The 23,035-nt window shown below is 37.9% G+C and overlaps 1 protein-coding gene across 1 annotated transcript; it reads left to right on the top strand.

The window, feature by feature from the left end:
- Window positions 1-9,866: 9,866 nt before the first annotated feature.
- Window positions 9,867-22,584, top strand: LOC107734546 (ubiquitin carboxyl-terminal hydrolase 38-like). Its single transcript, XM_016546535.1, is given in 10 exon segments — window positions 9,867-9,988; window positions 12,525-13,259; window positions 14,406-14,541; window positions 14,894-15,023; window positions 15,265-15,354; window positions 15,401-15,597; window positions 15,831-15,924; window positions 16,060-16,166; window positions 19,633-20,920; window positions 21,946-22,584. Coding segments are annotated over 9 exon segments (2,886 nt in total). The 5' UTR covers window positions 9,867-9,988; window positions 12,525-12,577; the 3' UTR covers window positions 22,108-22,584.
- The last annotated feature ends 451 nt before the right edge of the window (window positions 22,585-23,035 follow it).

Raw genomic sequence — 23,035 nt, 5'->3', positions numbered from 1 at the left:
TATAGTGTATATATATATATATATATATATATATATATATATACACACACACACAGTTAGGTCCATATATATTTGGATACTGACACAATTTTCATAATTTTGCCTCTGTATGCCACCAGAATAGAATTAAAATGAAACAATCAAGATGAAATTGAAGTGCAGACTTTAAGCTTTAATTTAAGGGGTTGAACAAAAATATAACATCAAATACTTAGGAATTACAACCATTTTTATACACAGTCCCCCCATTTTCAGGTGCTCAAATGTAATTAGACAAATAAATAAAATTATAATGTTCAATTTTAATATTTTGTTGAGAATCCTTTGCAGGCAATGACTGTCTTAAGTCTGGAACTCACGGACATTACCAAGACTGGGTTTCCTCCTTTGTGATGCTTTGCCAGGCCTTTACTGCAGCTGACTTCAGTTGTTGTTTGCTTGTGGGTCTTGCTGCCTTTAGTTTTGTCTTCAGCAAGTGCATGCTCAACCAGGTTGAGATTAGGAGATTGACTTGGACATTGCAGAATATTCCACTTTTTTACGTTCAAAAACTACTGGGTTGCTTTTGCAGTATGTTTCGGGTCATTGTCAATTTCTACTGAAGCGCTGTCCAATCAACTTTGCTGCATTTGGCTGAATCTGGGCAAACAGTATGTTCCATCCGGCTGCTTCTGTCACGTCATCAATAAACACCAGTAACCCAGTGCCACTGGAAGCCATGCATGCCCATGCCATCACACCTCCTCCACCATGTTTCACAGAAGATGTTGTATGATTTGGATCATGAGCTGTTCTCAAGCTCATCTTAATAAAGCTGATTTTAATTTCATCCGTCCAAAGAATGCTATTCCAGAAGTGGTCTGGCTTTATTAGATGTTTTTTGGCAAAGTCTAATCTGACCTTTCTATTCTTGAGGCTTATGAATGGTTTGCACCTTGTGGTGAACCCTCTGTATTTGCTCTTGTGAAGTCTTCTCTTGATTATAGACGTTGACAGTGACATGCCTACCTCCGGGGGAGTGTTCTTCACTTGGCTGGATGTTGTGAAAGGGTTCTGATCATCCACAACTGTTGTCCTCTGTGGACGTCCAGGCCTTTTTATGTTGCTGAGCTCACCAGTGCATTGTTTTTTTTGGCCACTCCTAATGTTCCTGCTATCTCTCTGATGGATTTGTTTGGTTTTGAAGCCTAACAATTGTCTATTTTACTTGTATGGAGAGCTCCTTTGACCGCATGATGTGAGTTCACAGCAACAGCTTCCAAATGCAAATGGCAATGGTCTGTATGTTAATTAAGTCCTGACACCCCTTTGTCTGAGATGGTTCTCGGTGTCCCAGACCTATTCCATTCTACAATTGGTCACATTTGCTCAGGATTGTGATTATCCCAAATGGTCTAGAAACAACACAACTGTTGACTTTCTTTTTCTCTATAATAATTAAGCCATTTTGGGAAATGAGCATGATCAAACATATATTGTGGAGTGGAATCTGGGTCGGGGCAGACTATAGATTCTTACAACACTTAGAATCAACTCCAGACCTTTTACCTGCTTAATTGATGTAGAAATAAAAAGGAATAGCCCACACCTGTCCATGAAATGGCTTTTGAGTTAATTGTCCAATTACTTATGGTCCCTTTAAAGAGGGGGGAGGTACATATTAAAGAGCTGTAATTCCTTAACCTTTCCACCAATTTTGATGAGAATACCCTCAAATTAAAGCTCAGAGTGTCATTATATAACTGTAACTCGAATATGTTTTGGTCAACAGCTAAAATAATAAAAATTGTGCCTGTGTCCGAATATATATGGACCTAACCGTATATGCATATGATTTGTAGTTTATTTGATAGGGACAGTGTACAAGTGCACCAAATCCTTCTCTGATAAGAAACAGAAGATGTTTTTAACCACATTATAATCATATATTTTTCCACCTCTAGTCCCTAATGGCCTGTTCGACGTTGCAGAAAAGCTACTATGCCAAGAATCTTTTGACTAAAATGTTTATTAGTTTCAGTGACATTTATTCCTTCATTCTGTCAGACTTTGTTCCATGTCTCGTGTTGTGTTTTCCTCCCCCATGTGCTCCAGGTTAATTTTTATGCCCATGTTTGCTTTTTCCTGTTCCTATTCCCATTTAGTTCTATTGATCCCAGGTGTGTCCCATTAGTTTCTGTTTATATAAGGTGTGTTTTGCCCCTTGTTTCCTGTCCGCTGTCGAATGTCATTTCGTGTCCTCAGTGTATCCCGTGTCTCTGTATTCCCAGCTTTTGTTTATTAAATCTCTTTTAAATTTACTTTATTCCTCGTCTCCGCGTTCGTTCCTGTGCTCCCAGTGTGTGTGTCGGGACAGAACAGCGGACCGAAACAGTAAGCGGTGCTCCTTCTCCCGTGTTTTGTTTTCCTTTTGAATAGTCCTTTGTTTTCTTTTGTTTCTCCTGTGTTTTCCCCGCGGTATGAGAACTGACCTGCTGTTAAGCGTGCCGGCCGGGGCTCACTCCAGCCCGCCGGCCGCTCAGAAGTCAAGCTCACCGGCTGCGCCGTTGTCATGCCCGCCGGCCGCTCAGAAGTCAAGCCTGCCGGCTGCTCCGAAGACAAGCCCGCCAGCAACGGCTCACTCAAGCCCGCCGGCCACGCCGTTGTCAAGTCTGCCAGCCATGGCCGCTCCAGAGTCAAGTTTGCCGGCCACTCCGAAGTTGAGCCCACCAGCCGCTCCCAAGTCAAACGTGCCGGCCGGGGCTCACTCCAGCCCGCCGGCCGCTCAGAAGTCAAGCTCACCGGCTGCGCCGTTGTCATGCCCGCCGGCCGCTCAGAAGTCAAGCCTGCCGGCTGCTCCGAAGACAAGCCCGCCAGCAACGGCTCACTCAAGCCCGCCGGCCACGCCGTTGTCAAGTCTGCCAGCCATGGCCGCTCCAGAGTCAAGTTTGCCGGCCACTCCGAAGTGCGCCCCCCCAGCCGCCCCCAAGTCAAACCCGCCGGCCGCCCCAGAGCTCGCTCCAGTGTCGGCTCCAGCCCCAGAGCTCGCTCCAGTGTCGGCTCCAGCCCCGGAGCTCGCTCTAGTGAGGGCTCCTGCTCCCGAGTATAGCCCACGGAGGGCTCCTGCTCCCGAGTATAGCCCACGGAGGGCTCCTGATCCCCCGTCGAGCCCAGGGAGGGCTCCAGATCCCCAGTCAAGCCCAGGGAGGACTTCAGACCCCCAGTTAAGCCCAGGGAGGGCTCCAGTCCCCGGTTATGGCCACGGAGGGCCTCGGAGTCCGAAATCTTCCCCAATTTTTTTTTGGAGGGGGGGTAGTAGGGCCCCAGTCGTAGAGGCCGGGGCGGGGGCTGGGGCCGCGGCCTCGGAGGCTGCTTTACCATGGCCTCCTGAACTACCTGCTCCAACGTGGCCTCCTGGACTGTCGGATCCACCATGGCCTCCTGAGTTCCCTACTCCAGCATGACTCCCCAAGCTGCCTGCTCCGCCATGGCACCCTGAACGGGTATCACTCTGGAGGCCCGCCGTCTCGTGTCTGTCCTGAGTGACCTCCAGAACGCCCACCCCCCCTTCTCTGTTGGATGTTGTACGGCGCGGGACGCGCCTTCCGGGAGTATTGTCAGACTTTGTTCCATGTCTCGTGTTGTGTTTTCCTCCCCCATGTGCTCCAGGTTAATGTTTATGCCCATATTTGGTTTATCCTGTTCCTATTCCCATTTAGTTCTATTGATCCCAGGTGTGTCCCATTAGTTTCTGTTTATATAAGCTGTGTTTTGCCCCTTGTTTCCTGTCCGCTGTCGAATGTCATTTCGTGTCCTCAGTGTATCCCGTGTCTCTGTATTCCCAGCTTTTGTTTATTAAATCTTTGAAATTTTACTTTATTCCTCGTCTCTACGTTCGTTTCTGTGCTCCCAGTGTATGTCGTGACACATTCAAATTCAGTTTTTATTTAACTTTATCTACAAAATCTAAAAAAACATGTTAAGTTTTACTCAAAAAATGCTGTTTAAGTTAGTTTTAAGAAAAGTAAAATGACTGTTTGTAAAAGGAAATTTGATTATTAAATAATTTTTTTTTTAAATTCAATTTCACATGGGTTTGAATCAGATTAATTGGTCCGTTTACACCCAGATGGTGCATCTTACCCACTGACTCGGATCAACTTACTCCAAACTGAGCCACGGGAACACTTTTTTAAAAAATTTTTATAAGAAGCCATATTTTTAGAACCTTTTGTCATAGATACATTTTGATAATTTAAAATGATAGGCAACATCCTGAAACTACTTTCATTGTACTTCTCTTGTGTTGTGATTTCATTGTACTTTTCCTTATCTTGAGGACCAAGTGAAATATGGCTTACCCCACTGTCGCTTACATATGAATGCTCATGGGGATACTTGGCAATATGCATCATGAATTTCCTTTGGTTAGTAAAGAACTGACAGGAAAGTGGAGGGAGAGACCGGAGGAATAGGATCTAAGTACCAGGGTGGTTACCAGGGGCGCATTAATGCACAGGCTTTAAAGGGTTAGTTCACCCAAAAATGAAAATTATGTCATTAATTACTCACCCTCGTGTTGTTCGAAACCCATAAGACCTTCGCTCATCTTCAGAACACAATTTAAGATATTTTTGATGAAATATTAGGGCTCTCTGACCCTCCCATAGACAGCAAGGTAACTACCACGTTCAAGGTCCAGAAAAGTATCAAGATGATCGACAAAGTAGTCCGTGTGACTAACAACACGAGGGTGAGTAATTAATGACAGAATTTTCATTTTTGGGTGAACTAACCCTTTAACGGGCTGAAGCCCAGGGGCCTACACTGGGAAGGGGCCCCACTGGCTGCAAGGAAATTATATTTTTTCGAATAATTATATGAATATATGGGAATTTGCAGCAGTGACAACAGCATTTTGCAAACAAACTCACACACTCATTTTCAGCGATGCCCTGGTTGTAGTTTATAGTGAATGGTTCAATTTAAGTTTCCCCCACACAGTTTGTATAGTTGGTATGTTCCGTGTATTCCACCGATATACTAGCGGAATACACAATGCATGCGCTAGTAAAGCCCACCATGACACTGCTGTGTGAAAGGAGCTCGACCGGACAACTTTCTGTAACGTCATACAGTGCGAATTCATTGACTTGCATGGATGTAATCTGTGTGTGTCAACTGAAGGTTTTAGATTCAGTCACTGTGTTCCAGCATGTTGCTTGAGAGTCTCAATCTCAAATCTGGGGATGGAAGAATAGGAATCATCTATTGTTTAATTGTGATCATTAAACTTTGAACGGCTATGATTGAGTTAATTAAGCGCGAGCGGCTCGTTTTAAAATAAAAACGCAGTTAGCAATCACCAAATAGCTCACATTTATGCCAACTTGCCAAGTGTTGTTCCGATCTACTGATGATGAATAATGAATATTTTATGTAATTGATGGTGTTTAAATCATACCTGTAAACTCACATTTCGGCCAGGAAAGTTTTGATGGCATTTTCTTTTCATATTACCTCCGTATAATGCCTGTAATAACATGTTTACTTTATGTAACTGTTCCACAAGCGCCACTTTCTGGCAATGAATGAATTTGCATATTCACTTATATTCACATTTTATGCAGAAAGGAAGCTTAAAAAACATTAGGAAGCTTAAAAAAAAAAGTTATCTAGGGAAGGGGGGGCCTACTGTAACGCTGTAGCCCGGGGGCCTCCGGTTATCTTAAGGCGCCCCTGGTGGTTACCAAAATGTTGAAGGTTAAACCCTGCAAGGGATTGCTTTGAACAAAGGTAAAAATGCATTTTAAGTTGGTCATTAGATTTACTATAGTCAATTTACAGTCAGTAGCTTACCCTCATAAAACTTCTCTCATACCCCTTTTAAGACCAATTGTTTTTTTTGTTTTTTTTTTCACCAAAGAAAAAGCAGTTTTTGGTTTCAGAAAATAAAAAAAGCCGTAGTTCAAAAACAACGGGTAAGGAAACTTTATTACGTAAGATGTGTATGCTGCATGTTTTTGAATATTAAATAGATGGAAACTTTGTAAATTAGCATGTATTTGTTTAGTGGATGACTTTGATCCAGAGGATGCAAAGTCAAAAAAAGGCAGAAATGTGAAGAGCATGGCATCTGTACTGTAGGGGAATTAGTTAAACCACATAGAGAGACCAATATGCACAATGAAGACCAGCAGTCAAATTGAAGTTCAATCAGTTGACAGAGAGTTTACTGAAAACTGAGTTCTCCACACATCCAAAGGCAGTAGAAATTTAGTAAGAGGAGCCAGCCTCAACCTAACTTATAATGCAGAAACACTACTTATAGCAGGGGTTCTCAACTTTGGCCCACTGGGTCCATTTTCCTGCAGAGTTTAGTTCCAACCCTAATCAAACTTGTCTGAACAAGCTAATCAAGGTCTTTAGGATTACTAGAAGTTAAAGGCAGGGAAGTTTGGTCTTTTCTTGAAGGCAGTATCTTGGAGACACTAAGTTCCATTCGTAAGCAACTATTGTAAGGATAGTAGGTGAGTCATAAATCTTGTGAGGGCAATTCTCATCTGGGCAGCTGTTGATTCTCCTGCATACTGTTCCTTTGGCATGGTCACATGCCTGTCCTAAAACATCCCCTGCAAATACGCCATTAGATAAAACATAGGCAATATCTGCAGCACATCACTGGAACAAAACAATACAGAGCACTGATACAAACTTCTACACATGATTCACTGTAATAGTTTAACATAGCAACTAATAGTGCTATAAACCCTAAAAAGAATTAAGCATAGTACATGTTAAGCATACATAAGTGTTAGTGGATACATGTGGTGTGCTGGTCCTTACAGGTCTCATACGGCTATCATGAGAACCACATAATAAAATGAATAAGAACAAAGTTCAAACTGATAACTCTTTTTCTATAAAATATAACATTCGATTATATAATGATTCAAATGAACTATTACAAAACAAGTACATATTTATTCTCTGGAAGCCAGGCTAAATGAGTAAACACAGTTAGGCTACTGCATTCCTGAGATGGGTCAAACCCTCCTCTCAGACACCAAATACAGACATTGCTTATAAATACCAGAATATATACACTAGTATTAAGAAAACATATGATTACATATTCATTATATGCTAGAAGAGGAGGGGATTGGAAATCCACCTCTTCAGTACAGTGCAATCATATTATATTAAAAATATTTTACAAAGCAGAAAATATGGCAAAAAGTATCATGTGCTGATGCATTTATCTGGGACATGTTGCAGAAGTTTCAATGTTGAACTGGGAAACATAAAGTTTTAAAGATATTTTAATGAGTATTATTTCAATGCCTAGTTATATTACCTATGCATGGCTTGAGAACACTTCATCAGTGGTTGAGATTTTTTTGTCTTTTGAAGTAGGCTACATTCTCCAAAAGTATGAATTTAAACACAGTAAAACGTTTTTTTAACTCATGGGCATTCAATGGAATTTACAAGTGCCAAATGCGAGCAAAACGGTATAATGTACTGACTTACTGTATGGTAGGCTAATTAATAAACAAGACATGTAAGATATAGCCTATAAGACATCTGTGACTTGAAGTCATAATTAATACATGTATTATTTTCATTTAGTTTAAATTATTTAGATGATTTATTGTTAATAATATGTTTTTTAAATCAATTTATTATTGTAATGAATTAATGGATAACACACTACTCAATATAAGAATACTTCTTTATTGTTTGGCATAATGAAGAAGTCCATTTGACAAGGAAAAACTGTAGATTAAGCCAGCAGGATAAGGTGAATGGTTTATTCCTTAAGAAATAAATAACGATTTATGTGTCAGTGTGGCAACGTTTTATTTTTTTTTATTATTTTTTTTATTAAAGAAGAATGATTGAACAAACAAAAATATTAACAAGTACATCCAGATACACAAAATATAAGAGCAATCTTAAACTGTAGAACAGTGTTTAAGAGAAGAAAAATAAATAAAATAAACAAATAACCACATCGTAAAAACAAAATAAAACACACACACACAAAAAAAAACCATATAAACAACTAAACAATAGTTCAAATTTTCTTCCTTTTTCCTTAGGACATATTCACAGATTGCAGCGGGGGAGCTATATCAGAAAAAAAATTCTCCATGAAATCTAACAATATGTCATTCTTTTTGTTATTAATTTGCATTAGAGACTTTTTCAAAGCTTCCATTTCTGATAAAAATAGATTACACTTTGGTATGCATTTCGCAAATTTCTGTTTATGAATATAATATTTACCTTGCAAAATGTAAAAGATAACGACATAAATTATCAATCATTTTACTTTTGTGTGAATAAGTACAAATAACATCTTTTAAAGATAACACATAATTAACATTTCTTCGCAGAAATAGAAAGGCACTAACATCAGACCAAAATCTAAGAGACAAATCGCAATTATAAAACAAATGACACAAGTCTTCCTCATGTGTGTTACAAAAACTGCAATTATTGTCAATGTCCATGAATTTAGAAATAGCTACTTTACATGGGTACATTTTGTGAAGGATTTGACCAGGTCGTATTCCTAGAAGTAATAAGACAATTGTTCCATAAAAGCATTTTATGTGGAGAAAAGTTGTGATGGAAACAATTTTTCCAAGCCAGTAATACCTGCTGGTGAAATTTAGATAATTTAATAGGTAACATTCCTGGAAGAAAGTTACATTTCAGAAGAAAAGATAACCCTCCAAGTTTTTGAAAGATACGTTGTGGGATAAAGAACCACATAGAATTATCATTTTTTAGACAATTTCTTAACCAATTAAGTTTAAAAGTATTGTTAATGTAAAAAAAAAATCTATCATCTCTAAGCCACCTTCTACACTTTTGCCTGATATAATGTCCTTTTTTAACTGGTAAGGTTTATTTTTCCATATAAAATCTAAGAAGGATTTATTGATATCTTTGGAAATGTCCTCACTAACATACATGGAAAGAGCAGGGTAAACAAATCTAGAAAGGCCTTCAGCTTTGGACAGTAATACTCTCACAAAAATGGTAAGATCCCTTTGTAGCCAATTATTCAAGAAATTCAATTGTTCACATGTAGTTTTTTTTTTTTTTTTTAGAAATATAGATTCCCAGATATTTAACAGAGTCTTTTACTGGTATATTTTCAATAGATAAGTATGTATACTAGGTCTCCAGTTAGCAATATCCAAACGATCCTTACCTGGCTTAGGGATCAGGGAGATTAAGCCTTGTTTCATAGTTGTCGCCAATTCCTTCTTTTTAATACAATCATTGAACATTAAGAAAAGTGTCTCTTCTAAAATATACCAGAAATGTTGGTAAAGTTCAATCGAAAGTCCATCAGGTCCTGGACTCTTACCTTTTTTCATATGTCGAAGAGCTAACTGCAATTCTGCTCTTTTAAGATCAGAATCACAAAGATTTTTAAAGTCATTATTTATCAATGGAATAAAATGTTGAATATTATCAGTAAACGCTTTGCAGATATCATAATTAAAGTCAGATTGATATAATTTTTCATAAAAAGACCTAACAAATTCTGAAATTAATTTAGGGTCCTCACATAAGGAGTTATTAATACACAATGCTGACAATGATTTTCTCTTTAAAATGTATTTTTTCAAGGGCAAAAAAATATGCTGTGTTCCTCTCTCCCTTTTCTATCCACTTAGCTCTTGAGCGCACGAAAGCTCCATTAACCTTGTTAGTATACAAGTCATTAAGTTTTGCTTGTAAAGAATGGAGCTCACTATCCTGTATTGGGGAGAGGTCAGTGTGGCAACGTGTTGGACGCAAGTGTGAGGTCCTGACATCATTTGCGCGCGTTCAGATGACGTACGTGTGTTTCAACAGCTGATTGAAAGAGGTCGCAGTTCACCAAATAGCTCGCAACATTAATCTTCTGAAAATATATATTTCGGCTTTTGGTGTGATTTATATCCAGTTCTGTAGCAAGATATTTTCGGAATGACGTAATTCGGTGAGTGTCGATGGTTATTGGCCTCTTTTAGTAAGGACTGGAGATAAAATCTTGTTTTTGCTAAGTCAGTGCTGTGGCATTTGTGTGTATCTGCTTTGTTTCGATTCCTAAGTCAGGCTGCTTAGCTGCTGATATTGTCGATAACGATAGAAACAAACCGGGTTACTTATTTAACGTAAAAACAGTGTGTGCGGTTATTTCTGTTTCGTTTTTTATTGTGTCGTGCTACTAAATACTTTGTTTAATTCCTTGCTGCTCTTTGTATTAGTCAAGCTAGCTAGCCAGAGTAGTTAGCAGGTAGCTTTATCTTAATGACAGCTTTAGAGAAAACACTTCTGTTCTCACATTTAACAAACAACAACATAAGTTGTTGATTCTTTCTAGAATGTTCTGTCTAGGGGAGTAACACAATAAATACACGTTTGTCAGGGTTGATTTTTTTTGTTGAAAAACATTGTTTACATTAGCAGTTGGAATTTTCTCTCATACTAGCAGCTTTGTCATTTTTTGGAGTGCTTAAGACATACTACTTTATATTTAACTAATTTAAACATCCTTTACATCTTTAGGTCAGTGCTATATTCAGGACTCGCAAAATTTCAAAATCCCTGGTAGCCCTTCGGACAGGTACTCTTCAGATTTTGGTAGCCCGAAAATGAATTTAACTCCCCCCCCCCCCAAAAAAAATGTTGGTAGCCCGACTGGAAAACACAATAGCCCCAGGACGTCTGGCTAGCAATTTTGCGAGCCCTTACATTAATGCCAAGAATTGGCAGCATTAAAAACATAAAGACAGTAACCAAATATTCTGAGAGGGTTGTACATCTATTGGGTCTCCACAGGGCCGTGCACTGTCATCAATTCTTTTTTTACCTTTATACAAATGAGTGTCAAAAGTTATGAGGATAATTATGTTTTATAAATATGCGGATGATACAGTTTTCCTTTTCTATCAAGCTCAAAGGGTGACGATAGTCATGCACTTATTAAGTTTATTACGTGCTGAAATGAGGCAGAGTTGGGACTAAATATAACGAAAACAAAAGAGATGGTGATTGATTTCAGAAAAAGAAAAAAAAAACGCTCCAAACGTGCAACCAGCGCTTATTAAGGACAAAGAGGTTGATAGAGTAGAGGAGTATAAATACTGTGGAACCATTTTTGATACAACCTTAAAGTTTCAGCAAAATACAGAGGCTATTATCAAGAGGGTTCACCAAAGAATGTTTGCCCTGAGGAAACTGAACTCTTTCTGTGCACAAAAATCTATATTGAGTGCATTTAATAATACTTTTATTGAGAGCGGCTCGAGTTTTCATGCGTATGCAGGTTTCCATCTAAAGAATAAAAATAGCCTCCAAACTATAGTTAGGACTTGCTCAGAAATTACTGGTATGCCACTGCGAAGCCTAACTGAATTTCATGAGCAGCAACTGATAAGGAAAGCTTGGAGTATCATGCACATGCACTTTGAGATAATGCCTTCTGGCAGACGGCTTAGAAGTATTAAGTGTTTGACCAACCGATACAAGTTTACCTTTGTACCAGAAGCCATTCGTATTTGTAATTTGAATTTCATTAAGGACTCTTAATATGTCTGTCTGTGTCATTTATAAATTTCATAAGTGGTTGAATTTACTATGAAGCATGTTGTATTGATGTAATTTGTAATTATGTGAAAGTGTCTGTATTAGGCTAATGTTTCTTCTGTGATTCAATTCTTGTTTTTATGTTTATTTGGGAAGAAGTCTGTGATGTGCTGCCCATGCCCTACTGAATTTTCCCCTGTGGGATTAATGAAGTAAACATTAATTAATAAACCAAACTAACTAAACTAAACTAATAATGAAATTATCTTATCTTATTATATATATAAAACATCTTTTTTGAGAATAAAAAGATTGTATATTACTCAAAGAATACATATAAATGTACATTTCTTCACAGACAATTAAATAAATAATTATAAACTTCGTATGAAAAGGGTCTGTTTTCGAAGAGTCACATATTTGTCAGGAAGCCTGTGACTTGAAGCAAGGTCATGATTATTAAAATGATTCTTTTAATTGTGTTGAATTTATTTTAATTTTTAAAAGTATTATTTAATCAATTTACGGTATTAATTGATTAATGATTATAATATACTATTCAATATAAGAATACTTCATTATTTGGAATATTAAAAAAAAACATTTGAAAAGGAAAATCAAAAAGGTTTTTTTGTTAATACAGAAGTTTGGAGCTAAATTACTTTTTACATAATACTTTGCAATAAACACAATAGTTAGTGAGTAATTGTTTCTTTAAAGTGATGACAATAGGAGAAACTGGGTGAAATACTCTCATTAACTTTCATTTTAACATTTTCATTTTGCAATTTAGTTCGGTGGATTTTAGTTTAATTTAGTTTTTGTTGAGCAGAGGCAGGTTTTTTTTTTGAAAAGATATTCACACATGAAGTATGGCCATACATAATTAATACTATGACACAATCAGGAATTGCACCAGAAATAATATCATTCTCTCTCATCTACAGTTACAGCTCCATTGGCTTAGCTCACCTTTCCTGTGGTGCAATACAGTCCAGCCATGGATAAGATTTTGGAAGCGCTGGTCAGCTCCTCCCATCCTCTGACGGTCAAACGGGCTATTGTGAAAAAAGTCATGGAGGCTGCAGAAAAGGAAGTGACCGAGGAGCAGTGCCAGGCCTTGTACCATCTCACCACCCGCCTTATTCTCCTGGGCGAGGATGCTTTTCAGCGACAGGTTGGCCTCCAAGTGCAAGAAGCGTACGCACGTTACCATCGCGATGAGTTTGCCCGCTTCTTCAGCAAGGAATACGTACTTGTTCTCCTACAGCAGGGCTATGGCTCTTTGGACCGCAGAGACCCTGCCATCTTGGACTTTCTACACGGTTCCCTCCGACTGCTCATCAGCTGCCCGGCTGTGTTGGAGTTGGCACCATTGCTTCAGACGGAGGTCCTACGCATCATCTGTGAACGGCCAGAACCAGCAACTTGTGCCAAGCTGGCCACCATACTGACAGACTTCCCTCAGTGCGTCCCTCGAGAGAAGGCTGGAGTTCTTTTCTGTCAGCAGCTTGTGCGCACCTTTGCGTATTTCCACTGTCCTGCCACTGAAGAGCGGGAGTTGCGGGAGTATGTGACTCAGGTGACCAGGGTGAGTGTGCTGCTGCAGGGCGTCTGGAAGGCCGAGCCGGCCACGCTGCTACCGTCACTGCAGGAGGTGTTTGCCATCATCTCATCCACAGGTCAGTAAGCAGTGATTCCTCTTGTGATGATATTTTAAATCATGGGAATTAATCCAAAAATGAAAATTCTCTTATTTACTCACCCTCATGTCGTTCCAACCCTGTATGACTTTCTTCAGTGGAAAGTAAAAGGGGAAGATTGGTTGCTCTTTTACACACAATTAGAATGAATGTGGATGAAGCTTTAAAAAAAAATGCAGAAGCACCATGAAATATCATAAAAAGTGCCCGTAGTAGACATATAGACATGAGAATGAGTAAATGATCACCAATTTTTTATCTTTGGATGAACTAATCCAGAAACAGCATTGTTAAAATATAGTCAAGATGTGTCAAGCTAAAATGTACTTGCTTTTTTTTTCATCTATATCAGGGTTTTTTTTTTATTATGAAAATGAAAATAAATTAGTAATTTTAAAAATAAAAACAGAATCAGAATAATTCACATAAATTATGAAAATCTGATGAAATATTTTATTTGTTTACCTGCCTGTCATGTGACCTTTAAGCAGCATCAGAGAACCATGAACATGTGAATGTCTTGTTAAATTATTGATTATCTTAAATCTCTGGGGTTACTTTAAGTAAATATTTAGGGTTGCCTAAATACTTTAAGGGGTTCGGCTGACAAAAAAGTTTGTAAATCCCTGATATAATGGGTTGGTATAGACACCAGTCAAACCAATAGGTAGGCCTAATCTTCTTACCTTAATCAAGAAATGTGAGTCTAAAATATGATAGGATGATAGGCTTTATGCAGCACATGAAAGCATCGTGCATCTTGCCCTGCAAAACACTATAATATAAAAAAAATTATTGTTAGGCCTATATATGTGTCAATGTTACGATATTATAATAATTATTATAAAATATTAAATTATATTATTTTTACTATACTTTGTATATTTTACTTATACTTTTTATAATTTTTGTTTTTATATTTTATATATATTTTTAATATTATAAAATGCCTCCTAGACATATACTATTTTAATATGCATGTGTTTTGTATTCTGAATGTTCTGAGGAACCTCTAAAGGAATATAATAATAATAATAATAATTAAAAGTTTAATATTATGCTAATTAGACTACATGTGTAAGTGGGAATTGGCAAGTATCCGCAATGTGTTTGTTTTCATTTCAGACCCTTCATTTGAACCCTCCATTGCTCTAGCATGCCTGGTCCAGCACATCCCTCTGCAAATGATCACAGTCCTCATCAAAAGCCTCACCACTGACCAGAATGTTAAAGATGCCAGTATGACACAAGCACTCTGCAGGTCAGACTGTGCGCGCGCTGTGTAAAGCTTGTGAATAGTGCTTTTGTGTCTGTTTAAAAGACTAAGCCCTTGATCCAACTGCAATCATGTTGTTTTCTCTACTTCTTGTGCGCTTCAAGTATGTGGTAATTTCATTTATGCAAGTCATTTAGAAAGAGTGTAGTGTTCATAATGGCTTAACAGATTTTAAAAGAGTAGTAATTGTTTTGTTGTTGTTGTTTTTTTTCTAGGGTTGAATGTTGAGGTCAAAATGTTGGCAGTTTTCTTTTTTGCGGCACTGTTACTGTTATATAAGGCTTTTATTTTATATGTTGCCTGTCCTGACCCTGTTTTCTCTCTCCATCTTTTTCAGGATGATTGACTGGTTGTCCTGGCCTCTAGCCAATCATGTGGACACTTGGGTCATTGCTTTATTAAAGGGACTTGCTGCTGTTCAAAAGTTTACCATCCTCATAGATGTCACACTGATCAAAATTGAACAGGTTTGTGTGTATGTACTCATAAAAGAGCACATGTTTAGAGAATTACAAGCAACACCAGCATAAGAGTTCTGATTTGTGGAAGGTATTGAGAAGTGGAATGGATCAGAATTTAGTTGGTTATTTGAGTTTTATCAACATTTTTTTTTCTTTGATACCTAAGAATTGGTTGGTGAGACCTGCCTGGCAGAGGCTTTTCTATGTGTTTATGTGTATGAATGTGGTTTTGTTTGTCTGTTTGCAGGTCTTTAATCGTCTTTGGTATCCTATTGTGAGACAGGGAGCGCTGGTGGTTCTTTCACATATGCTGCTTAGTTTCCAGCACTCTCCTGAAGCATTTCAGTGCTTCATCTGTTTTATATCCACCTCTGGTTCTGTTGTAGGAACTACCTAAACCTAATGAGGAGAAGATCAAATTTGTTCTGAACCAAAGTGCCTGGACCTCTCAGTCAAATTCATTTGCCTCAGGCCTGCTTAAGATCACAGGAAAATCAGAAACGGGGAAGACGGGACTTGTGAATCTGGGCAACACCTGCTACATGAACAGCATCATCCAAATTTTATTTATGGCTACAGAGTAAGTTTTAAATCTACTGCATATTGTTTGATCTCTTTCTCAACTGTTTAACTGTCTAACATTCTCCATATGCAAATACCATTACGCTTTTATACCATTTTAATGATTGCATGTAAACACAATGTTAATAATACATGATAGAAATTATCCTCAGGCATTTAAATGTTTAAAATATTTATAATGCTTTTTCAACTGCAAGATATTTTTCAGCTCTAACTGTCTCTTTTTAAAAGTTTCAGACGGCATGTTATGTCTCTGCATTTGAATGGCAGCAATACCCTCATGAAGAAGCTCCAGCTTCTATTTGCCTTCTTGGCTCACACACAGGTATGTTTATCTTCTGCGCAGTATTCTGTCTGTCCTCTGAAACGTTGCAGCGCTTGGCATTACTGGGTAGGGGTGTTAAATGAGACTGTTAAGCATACCTGCTGGTGATTATTTATCATGTTATATGCCCACCAGAGAGCAGCATATTCTCCAAGGAGTTTTTTGGAGGTTTCTCGGCCACCATGGTTTACAGCTGGATCCCAGCAGGACTGCTCAGAGTATTTGCGCTTTCTGCTGGACAGGTAAACTCCGAAAATGGCTATGGTATCCTTTCCTATAACTATAAGAAAGATGTATGTTTAAAGCCTCCTACACACTGCACAATTTTCGGCTGTCCCAGACGAAAGATTGGCATTGTGAAACAATCGTGGTGATTTGTATGATCGTTGCTCCTAAACAGTGGTCCTATGTCGTACAGTGAGGGAGGTTCAAAGATGGCCGTTGTCACGGTCTTGCAACCAAAGATAGTCTACGATAATTTTCTGACAGTGTCAGAAATTCAGCATGATCAGGGCTGTCAAAAAAAAATCTGAATTTCGAATATTCGTAGAACTTGCGAAAACTTGACGCTACAGCAGCACTTCTTCGTAGTCTTGTCTGATGCACTCAACCAAGCGTTCTAACCACGACCTCGCCCCTCCCCATCCCCCAACCATTCGAATTTCTGTAGGTGGGAATTATTTGAATGATATTCTAATGGGCCGCTTTGTAATATCACAAAACCCGGAAAACAAACGCTGTAGTCCAAACGAGCCATTCGTTGTAGTTCTTGAAAAGGGATTTTTTAAAAACGAAATATCTCCCTGTTGCATTCGAATTTTAGGTGTGCATTAATGAGGCAGCCTTATCAGTGGCGCATGAGATGCGATGATGATGTAAGTGTCATTGCATTATAATGTTTTTGTTTTGTAATATTTCGCGCATTTTCTAGACAGATATCTATTATCGTTGCACTCGCATCTCGCACAAAGGACCCACATGTAAAATTAATGCAAGTTTAACTTTGAAAAAAACATATATCGATTATGCACTTTTTTCACAGATAGTCATGTTATCTTATGCTTTGAATAAACGTGTATTAGTAATATTTTGCTCGATGCGCCCTCTTGTGGCCTCAGAAGAGAAGCCAAAAGCTTTTCTTCACCCTAACTGAAATTATGCATTTTAAATTTGAATATAATTCGAATTTTGATCATATTTAAGTACAAAATTCAAATTTAGTTTTTCAGCCATTTTGACAGCCCTAATGATCATCGCACAGTGTGTTTGCTGCTACGACCCACGTTTACTGACCAGCCAATAAAAATGCGACATGAAATCACTGCGACACGGCACTAAAACATAAAACTGCAAAATGTGATTCATCATACTCTTTTTTTCTTCTTTTTTTTTACCACTAGCGCATGCTGATGACGTTTTATTCTTCTATAGTAACATGCGTCGTAGCCTACGAGTCAATAGGTGTCATCATCGTACAGTCTGCATACATGTCGTACCCAAGTTTATCAGATCCATGTCGCACAGTGTGATTTGCAATAATCTGCTAAAATCGTGCAGTGTGTAGATGGCTTAAGAGTTGCTCTAGGCCGTTTTGCAGTGAGTGCTTAATGCTAGACTGAGCTGATTTTGAAACTTTACTAGGGCAGTTTATGGTAACTCATTAATTCAATTTGACATTATAACTGCTTTATTCTGTTACATGATTCATGTAGACTGATCAGAACCAGTTGAACAAGAGCACCAGCAGGCATCAGTCTTCAATATGTGTTCACATACACTAGACACAAACACACAATAGTATTCTGGTTCCTGTTTGTCAGGGAAACAGAAAATGAAATGAAAATCTCTCTTTTTTTGTATAGTGTAATTTAATTATCATTGAAGCTCAAGAAGTATGAAGTATAACTGAACAAGTAAACTACAAGTGAAACACGCATCCATTTGGACATTAAAAAGAAGACAGAGGAGAGCTGGTCAGACTTAATGTCAGCTGTACAAATAAGTCCATAAAGTATGTGGAAAGTTTTCTTTAGCCCTGTTTCTCCTTGGGAAGTAAGATGATTTCTTCATTTACAGGGGTTAGTATGATTTTATTGCCATCTAGAATCCAGAATGTCTGTTTTTCTCCTGCCACCCTCATAAAAATTCACAGTCCGAATCCACATCTCCTGAGTTTACAAGGAAAGATTAATCCAAAAATGTTTTTTTTTTCTACAATCAAGCACCATACGGTAGCTGTTGTGCTTCACTGTACTGTGTATGCATTTTAAATATGGACATTTTTTATTATTGAATTGCTGGAAGCTGTTTATAAGAATAATATCATGTTATCGCTCCACTACAGAGAGTAGGAGCTGTTAAGAATTGAAAGTGAAAAAAGTGAACAAAATAATGTACTACTTTTGAATAAATAACTTTTGAAATCTGTTATTACTATGGCTGCAACAAGTATGCAATACAATTTTTAAATATGTATTATATGCGTTTATATATATTAGGGCTTACATGAGAATCATTTAACTAGTCAACCAAGTTGCTGGGTAAAATGTTGACCTTATGTAAATAAGAGGTTGTGTGTACTTTCCACATTTTCAAAATGACATCCATCATTTTGAGAGATAAAATGCAAGACAGAAAACCATTCAGTTTTCCTATTAGATGGGATATTTAAATAAATAAAAAAATTGGATATTGTATACCTATTAAATTAATATTTAATTTATTATTTGTCTAAGTAATAACATTTTGTTTTCATGTGACTGACCACGTGACAAATGCATTTCTGGGTCCATAGGGTAAAATTGTCACCTGAAAGGACAAGTCCAAATAAGGCTGTACATTCCTTTTGCCATTAATTGTAATAATCCAATGAGATTTTTGAATGCACAAGGAGTCTGACAACAGCCAGTGCTTCACACAGAGATCTGATCACACCAGGGATTACATGAAGAAACAGAAAAAACTGAGACAGACTAAATCCAGAAGAACTGTGGCAACGTCTCCAAGACGCTTCAAGAAACCTACCTGCAAAGCTACAGTGCTGTGAAAAGTTTTAGGCACTTGTGCAAAAATGCTGTAAAGTGAGGATGCTTTCAAAAATAATGTCATAAATAGATTTGATCAATTATCTTCTATTAACTAAATCAAATCAACATTTGGTGTGGCCACCCTTTACATTTAAAACAGCTTTTGTCTTTGCATTTGCGCATAGTTTTTCAGATAGATTTGCAGGTAGGTTTTTCGAAGCGACTTGGAGACGTTGCCACAGTTCTTCTGGATTCAGTCTGTCTCAGTTTTTTTCTTTTTCTTCATGTAATCCCTGATGTGATCCGATCTCTGTTGTGCATACAAAAATCTTACTGGATTATTACAATTAATGGCAAAAAGAATGTTTGGAAATGTAAACATATATTTCCTACTGACACACTACAGCAAAAGATAACTGGCTTATAAAAAAAAAATTACTTGACTTAAAACCATTTTTTTGTTGGTGAAAATACTAGTGGCCTAAGATTTTTTGCATAGTAGTGTATATCATTTTGTAATAATTTGTTATCTGCGAATAAATATGACATTTATCCGATTGAGTATTTTAATTGATTATAACCCTAAAAACAATAAAATAATGTGTTTTCTTATTTACAACAGCAGGGGGAGCTCATGTATTTCGTGTATTTGTTATGTTCTGTCTTCCTATGTGATATGAAGGTTGCATGAAGAAGAGAAGACTCTTTCAGCCCTTCAGGTGACCAGCCCAAAACCTGAACCTGCAAACACTTCTGCTGAAACTCTTCAAGCTGCTGCAAGTCAGCCGGTCGCTGATATGCCATCACATCCAGATCCTGTGGCAGCCAATGGAGATGGTCGCACTCTAGTGGAGCGTATGTTTGGTGGTCGACTCTCTACAGCCATCCGCTGCCTGCAGTGCCACAGCCTGTCAGAAAAAGAGGAGCCATTTACAGACCTCTCTCTTGCCTTCTGCCCCTCGATGTCCAAGTGCCACGGTCCCACCGATGAGCACAAAAGCTCCTCCTCTGTGGGACCCTGCCAAGGGGCGGTGAATGGAGGCAGTGAATCCTCAGAGGGCTCAGTAAAAGAAGGTGCAGGAACTAGGATGGAGAGGCCGGTGGTGGAGCCCACACTGTCTGCACCAGATTTAGTTGACTACTTCCTGGCTCCAGAAATCCTAGAGAATGAGAACTGCTACTTCTGTGAACGCTGCGCCTCACTGCAGCGGGCCAAGAAGGTCATGCAGGTGGTGGTGGCACCTGAGTACCTCATTCTGACTCTGCTGCGCTTCTCGTACGATGCCACCTGCCACGTCCGCCGCAAGATCCTGGACAATGTAGGCATTCCGCTGCACATGAGCCTACCTTTACGCCAACACGGTATCTCCGCTTCATCATCCTCCTCAACTGCAGCTACATCTTCCTCATCTGACTCCCCCGACAGTGGTGAGAATCTAGCTAAGAAGCTCAAGCCTTCTCAAAAGGAGGATGGGATGGTGGAAAACAGAATAAATAGTGAGACAAATGACAGCGATTCGGAGATGCTGTCAGTGCCGTATGTTTTGAGTTCTGTTGTAGTGCATTCTGGGATGTCCTCCGAGAGCGGTCACTACTACTCGTATGGAAGGAATGTGAGTAGCACTGATGGTTATGTAGCTCACCCATGTCCTAAGACCCTGGAAAGCTCCAGCCTATCAGAGAGCTCGACAGCCACACAGGAGGAAATGGGATGCGCTGAGCACAAGTCCATGGACTGGTTCTTGTTTAATGACAACCGAGTGTCTTTTACAAACTTTGAATCATTGCAGAATGTCACCAGTCGCTTCCCTAAGGACACAGCCTATGTCCTGATCTACAGGAAACAAGAGGTCAGTGGACAACCAAGCAATTCAGGGCCAGTTGTAAATGGCTCAAGACTGAGTGGAGAGCCACCCCTGCAGAAAGAGCTGATGGATGCCATTACCAAAGACAACAAACTCTTCCTACAGGTGAGAATGTTGTACTTTATGATGCTCTTATGCTCACAAAGACTGCATTTATTTGATCAAAATACAATTAATAAAGGTAATGTTGTGAAATACTGCTACAATAAAAAGAAAAAAATGATTTTAATATGTTCAAAAATATAATTATATAATTCATTCCTGTGATGGCAAAACTGAATTTTTAGCACCCATTACTGCAGTCTTCAGTGTTACATGATCCTTTAGAAATCATTCTAATATGCTGATTTGCTGTTTAGGAAACATTACTAATTATTATCAGTGTTGAAAACATTTGTGCCACTTCATATTTTTGTGGAAACAATGAAACATGTTTTCAGGATTCTTATATGAAAAGAAATTTCAAATGAACATCATTTATTTAAAATAGATTTTTTTTTGTAACCATGTAAAGGTTTTTACTGTACATTTAATGCATTTTGCTGAATAAAAGCATTAATTTCTTTAAAAAAAAAAAAGCTTTTGAACTTTAATATATAATCTGTAATCTTGTCAGTGGCATAACACTAATTTGTTTTGTCTGGGTCTGTTTCTTTTTTTCAAAAGTACATGCATTTCTCATACAAGACTTGCATACACATTTTCAAATGCTAATAAAAACTTAGTCATTTGGTGCAAATACATGTAGGGGAAAAACATAGGACAGGAAATTATATTATAGAGAGAAAACCCTGCTGAAAACTCTCATGACATATATCTCTTAAAACATCAGGTAATTTGAATTATATCATTTTTAATTATGAATTCACAAATGTCATTAAATACTTTTTACCTTAAAGGATATTAAAGTATTTTTTATCTTTGTTGAACATGATAATTAAGATACTCTTATTTTTCTAAGGTGTAATGAAAATGTTGTTATTCTACATGACATTTTAAAAAGTTTTGTTAAAAATGTTTTTTCAAAATCATATGAAACCTTTTTCTTTATCTTGGACACTCTTAATTAGTCAGTTGATTAGAGTTGAACCTGGAGCATAGATTTAACCCTTCGTTTCTTTTCCTTCCAGGAGCAGGAGCTGAATGCCAGAGCTCGGGCTCTTCAAGCAACCTCTGCTTCTTGCTCATTCCGACCCAATGGTTCTGATGACAATGATCCCCCTGGCAGCTGTGGACCCTCAGGTGGGGGTGGAGGAGGGGGCTTCAATACCATCAGCAGACTCGTCTTCTAAGGAAGAGTCACAGACATACTCGGAGCACTGGACAGTCCCACTGACAACACCGGACTCCATTTGTTTTGCCCTAATTGCCCACAATGTGGATAAGTGTGCCACCTCAGAACAGATGTCTTCATTTTTCTGGTTTGCGTGCTTTTTCCCATTTACATTGACGTTCATTTACATTGACGTTCATTTGAAATTAATTGAAGCACTTTGAGTACTATAGGTCAGAATGGGCATGCAATAAATTTGTACAGAATACAGTAATAATTACGTTCTCATCCTGGAATCTTAATTGTTTCAGTTTCTAAACCGAAATCATTAGACAGAGAATGGTTTTAAAAATTCAAGCAAATATTTTTGGACCATACGATACAGTGAACTACTTGCATGAATATTTTAATTGGAAGTTTTTCAACTTCTGGTTTGAGGATTACTGTTATATCTGTTTTGTCAATTATTTAATTACAATTAAGTTATTTTATTCATTCAGGGAATACTTTTTTGACTTAACTTTAATTTTTTTTTTTTTTTAGAATTTTATGTGCCTTTCAATACTTCAGATTTTACAAAATTATTGGACTAGCTACACAATAAACACCTTGCTCTTGCTGTACAGCATTATTATATGTAATGATTATGTTTTTGCTCTATAGTGAAGACTTGTCATCACTTAACATGGTCTAATTTTATTATTTAAAATGCAAGTTACAATTTATCACTGTCAGATTCTGTGTCATTTACTAGTTAAAAGATTTGAGAAGACTGTGCATATTTTATTTCAAGGTTAGAGATGTAATTTCAGTATGAAAGCTCAGTGTTATATCAAAAAAAGCTGAAATTTCAGTTTTCAGTGTTCAGTTACAATAAGACATACATCATTTGATTTCAAGACAAATACGTTGATACATTTTCATTACTTAATATAAATATATATATA

The sequence above is a fragment of the Sinocyclocheilus rhinocerous genome, unplaced genomic scaffold (genome assembly GCF_001515625.1).
Source record: "Sinocyclocheilus rhinocerous isolate Xijiao unplaced genomic scaffold, SAMN03320098_v1.1 scaffold580, whole genome shotgun sequence".
NCBI lineage: Eukaryota > Metazoa > Chordata > Actinopteri > Cypriniformes > Cyprinidae > Sinocyclocheilus > Sinocyclocheilus rhinocerous.
This window is presented reverse-complemented; position numbering and strand designations above follow the sequence as displayed.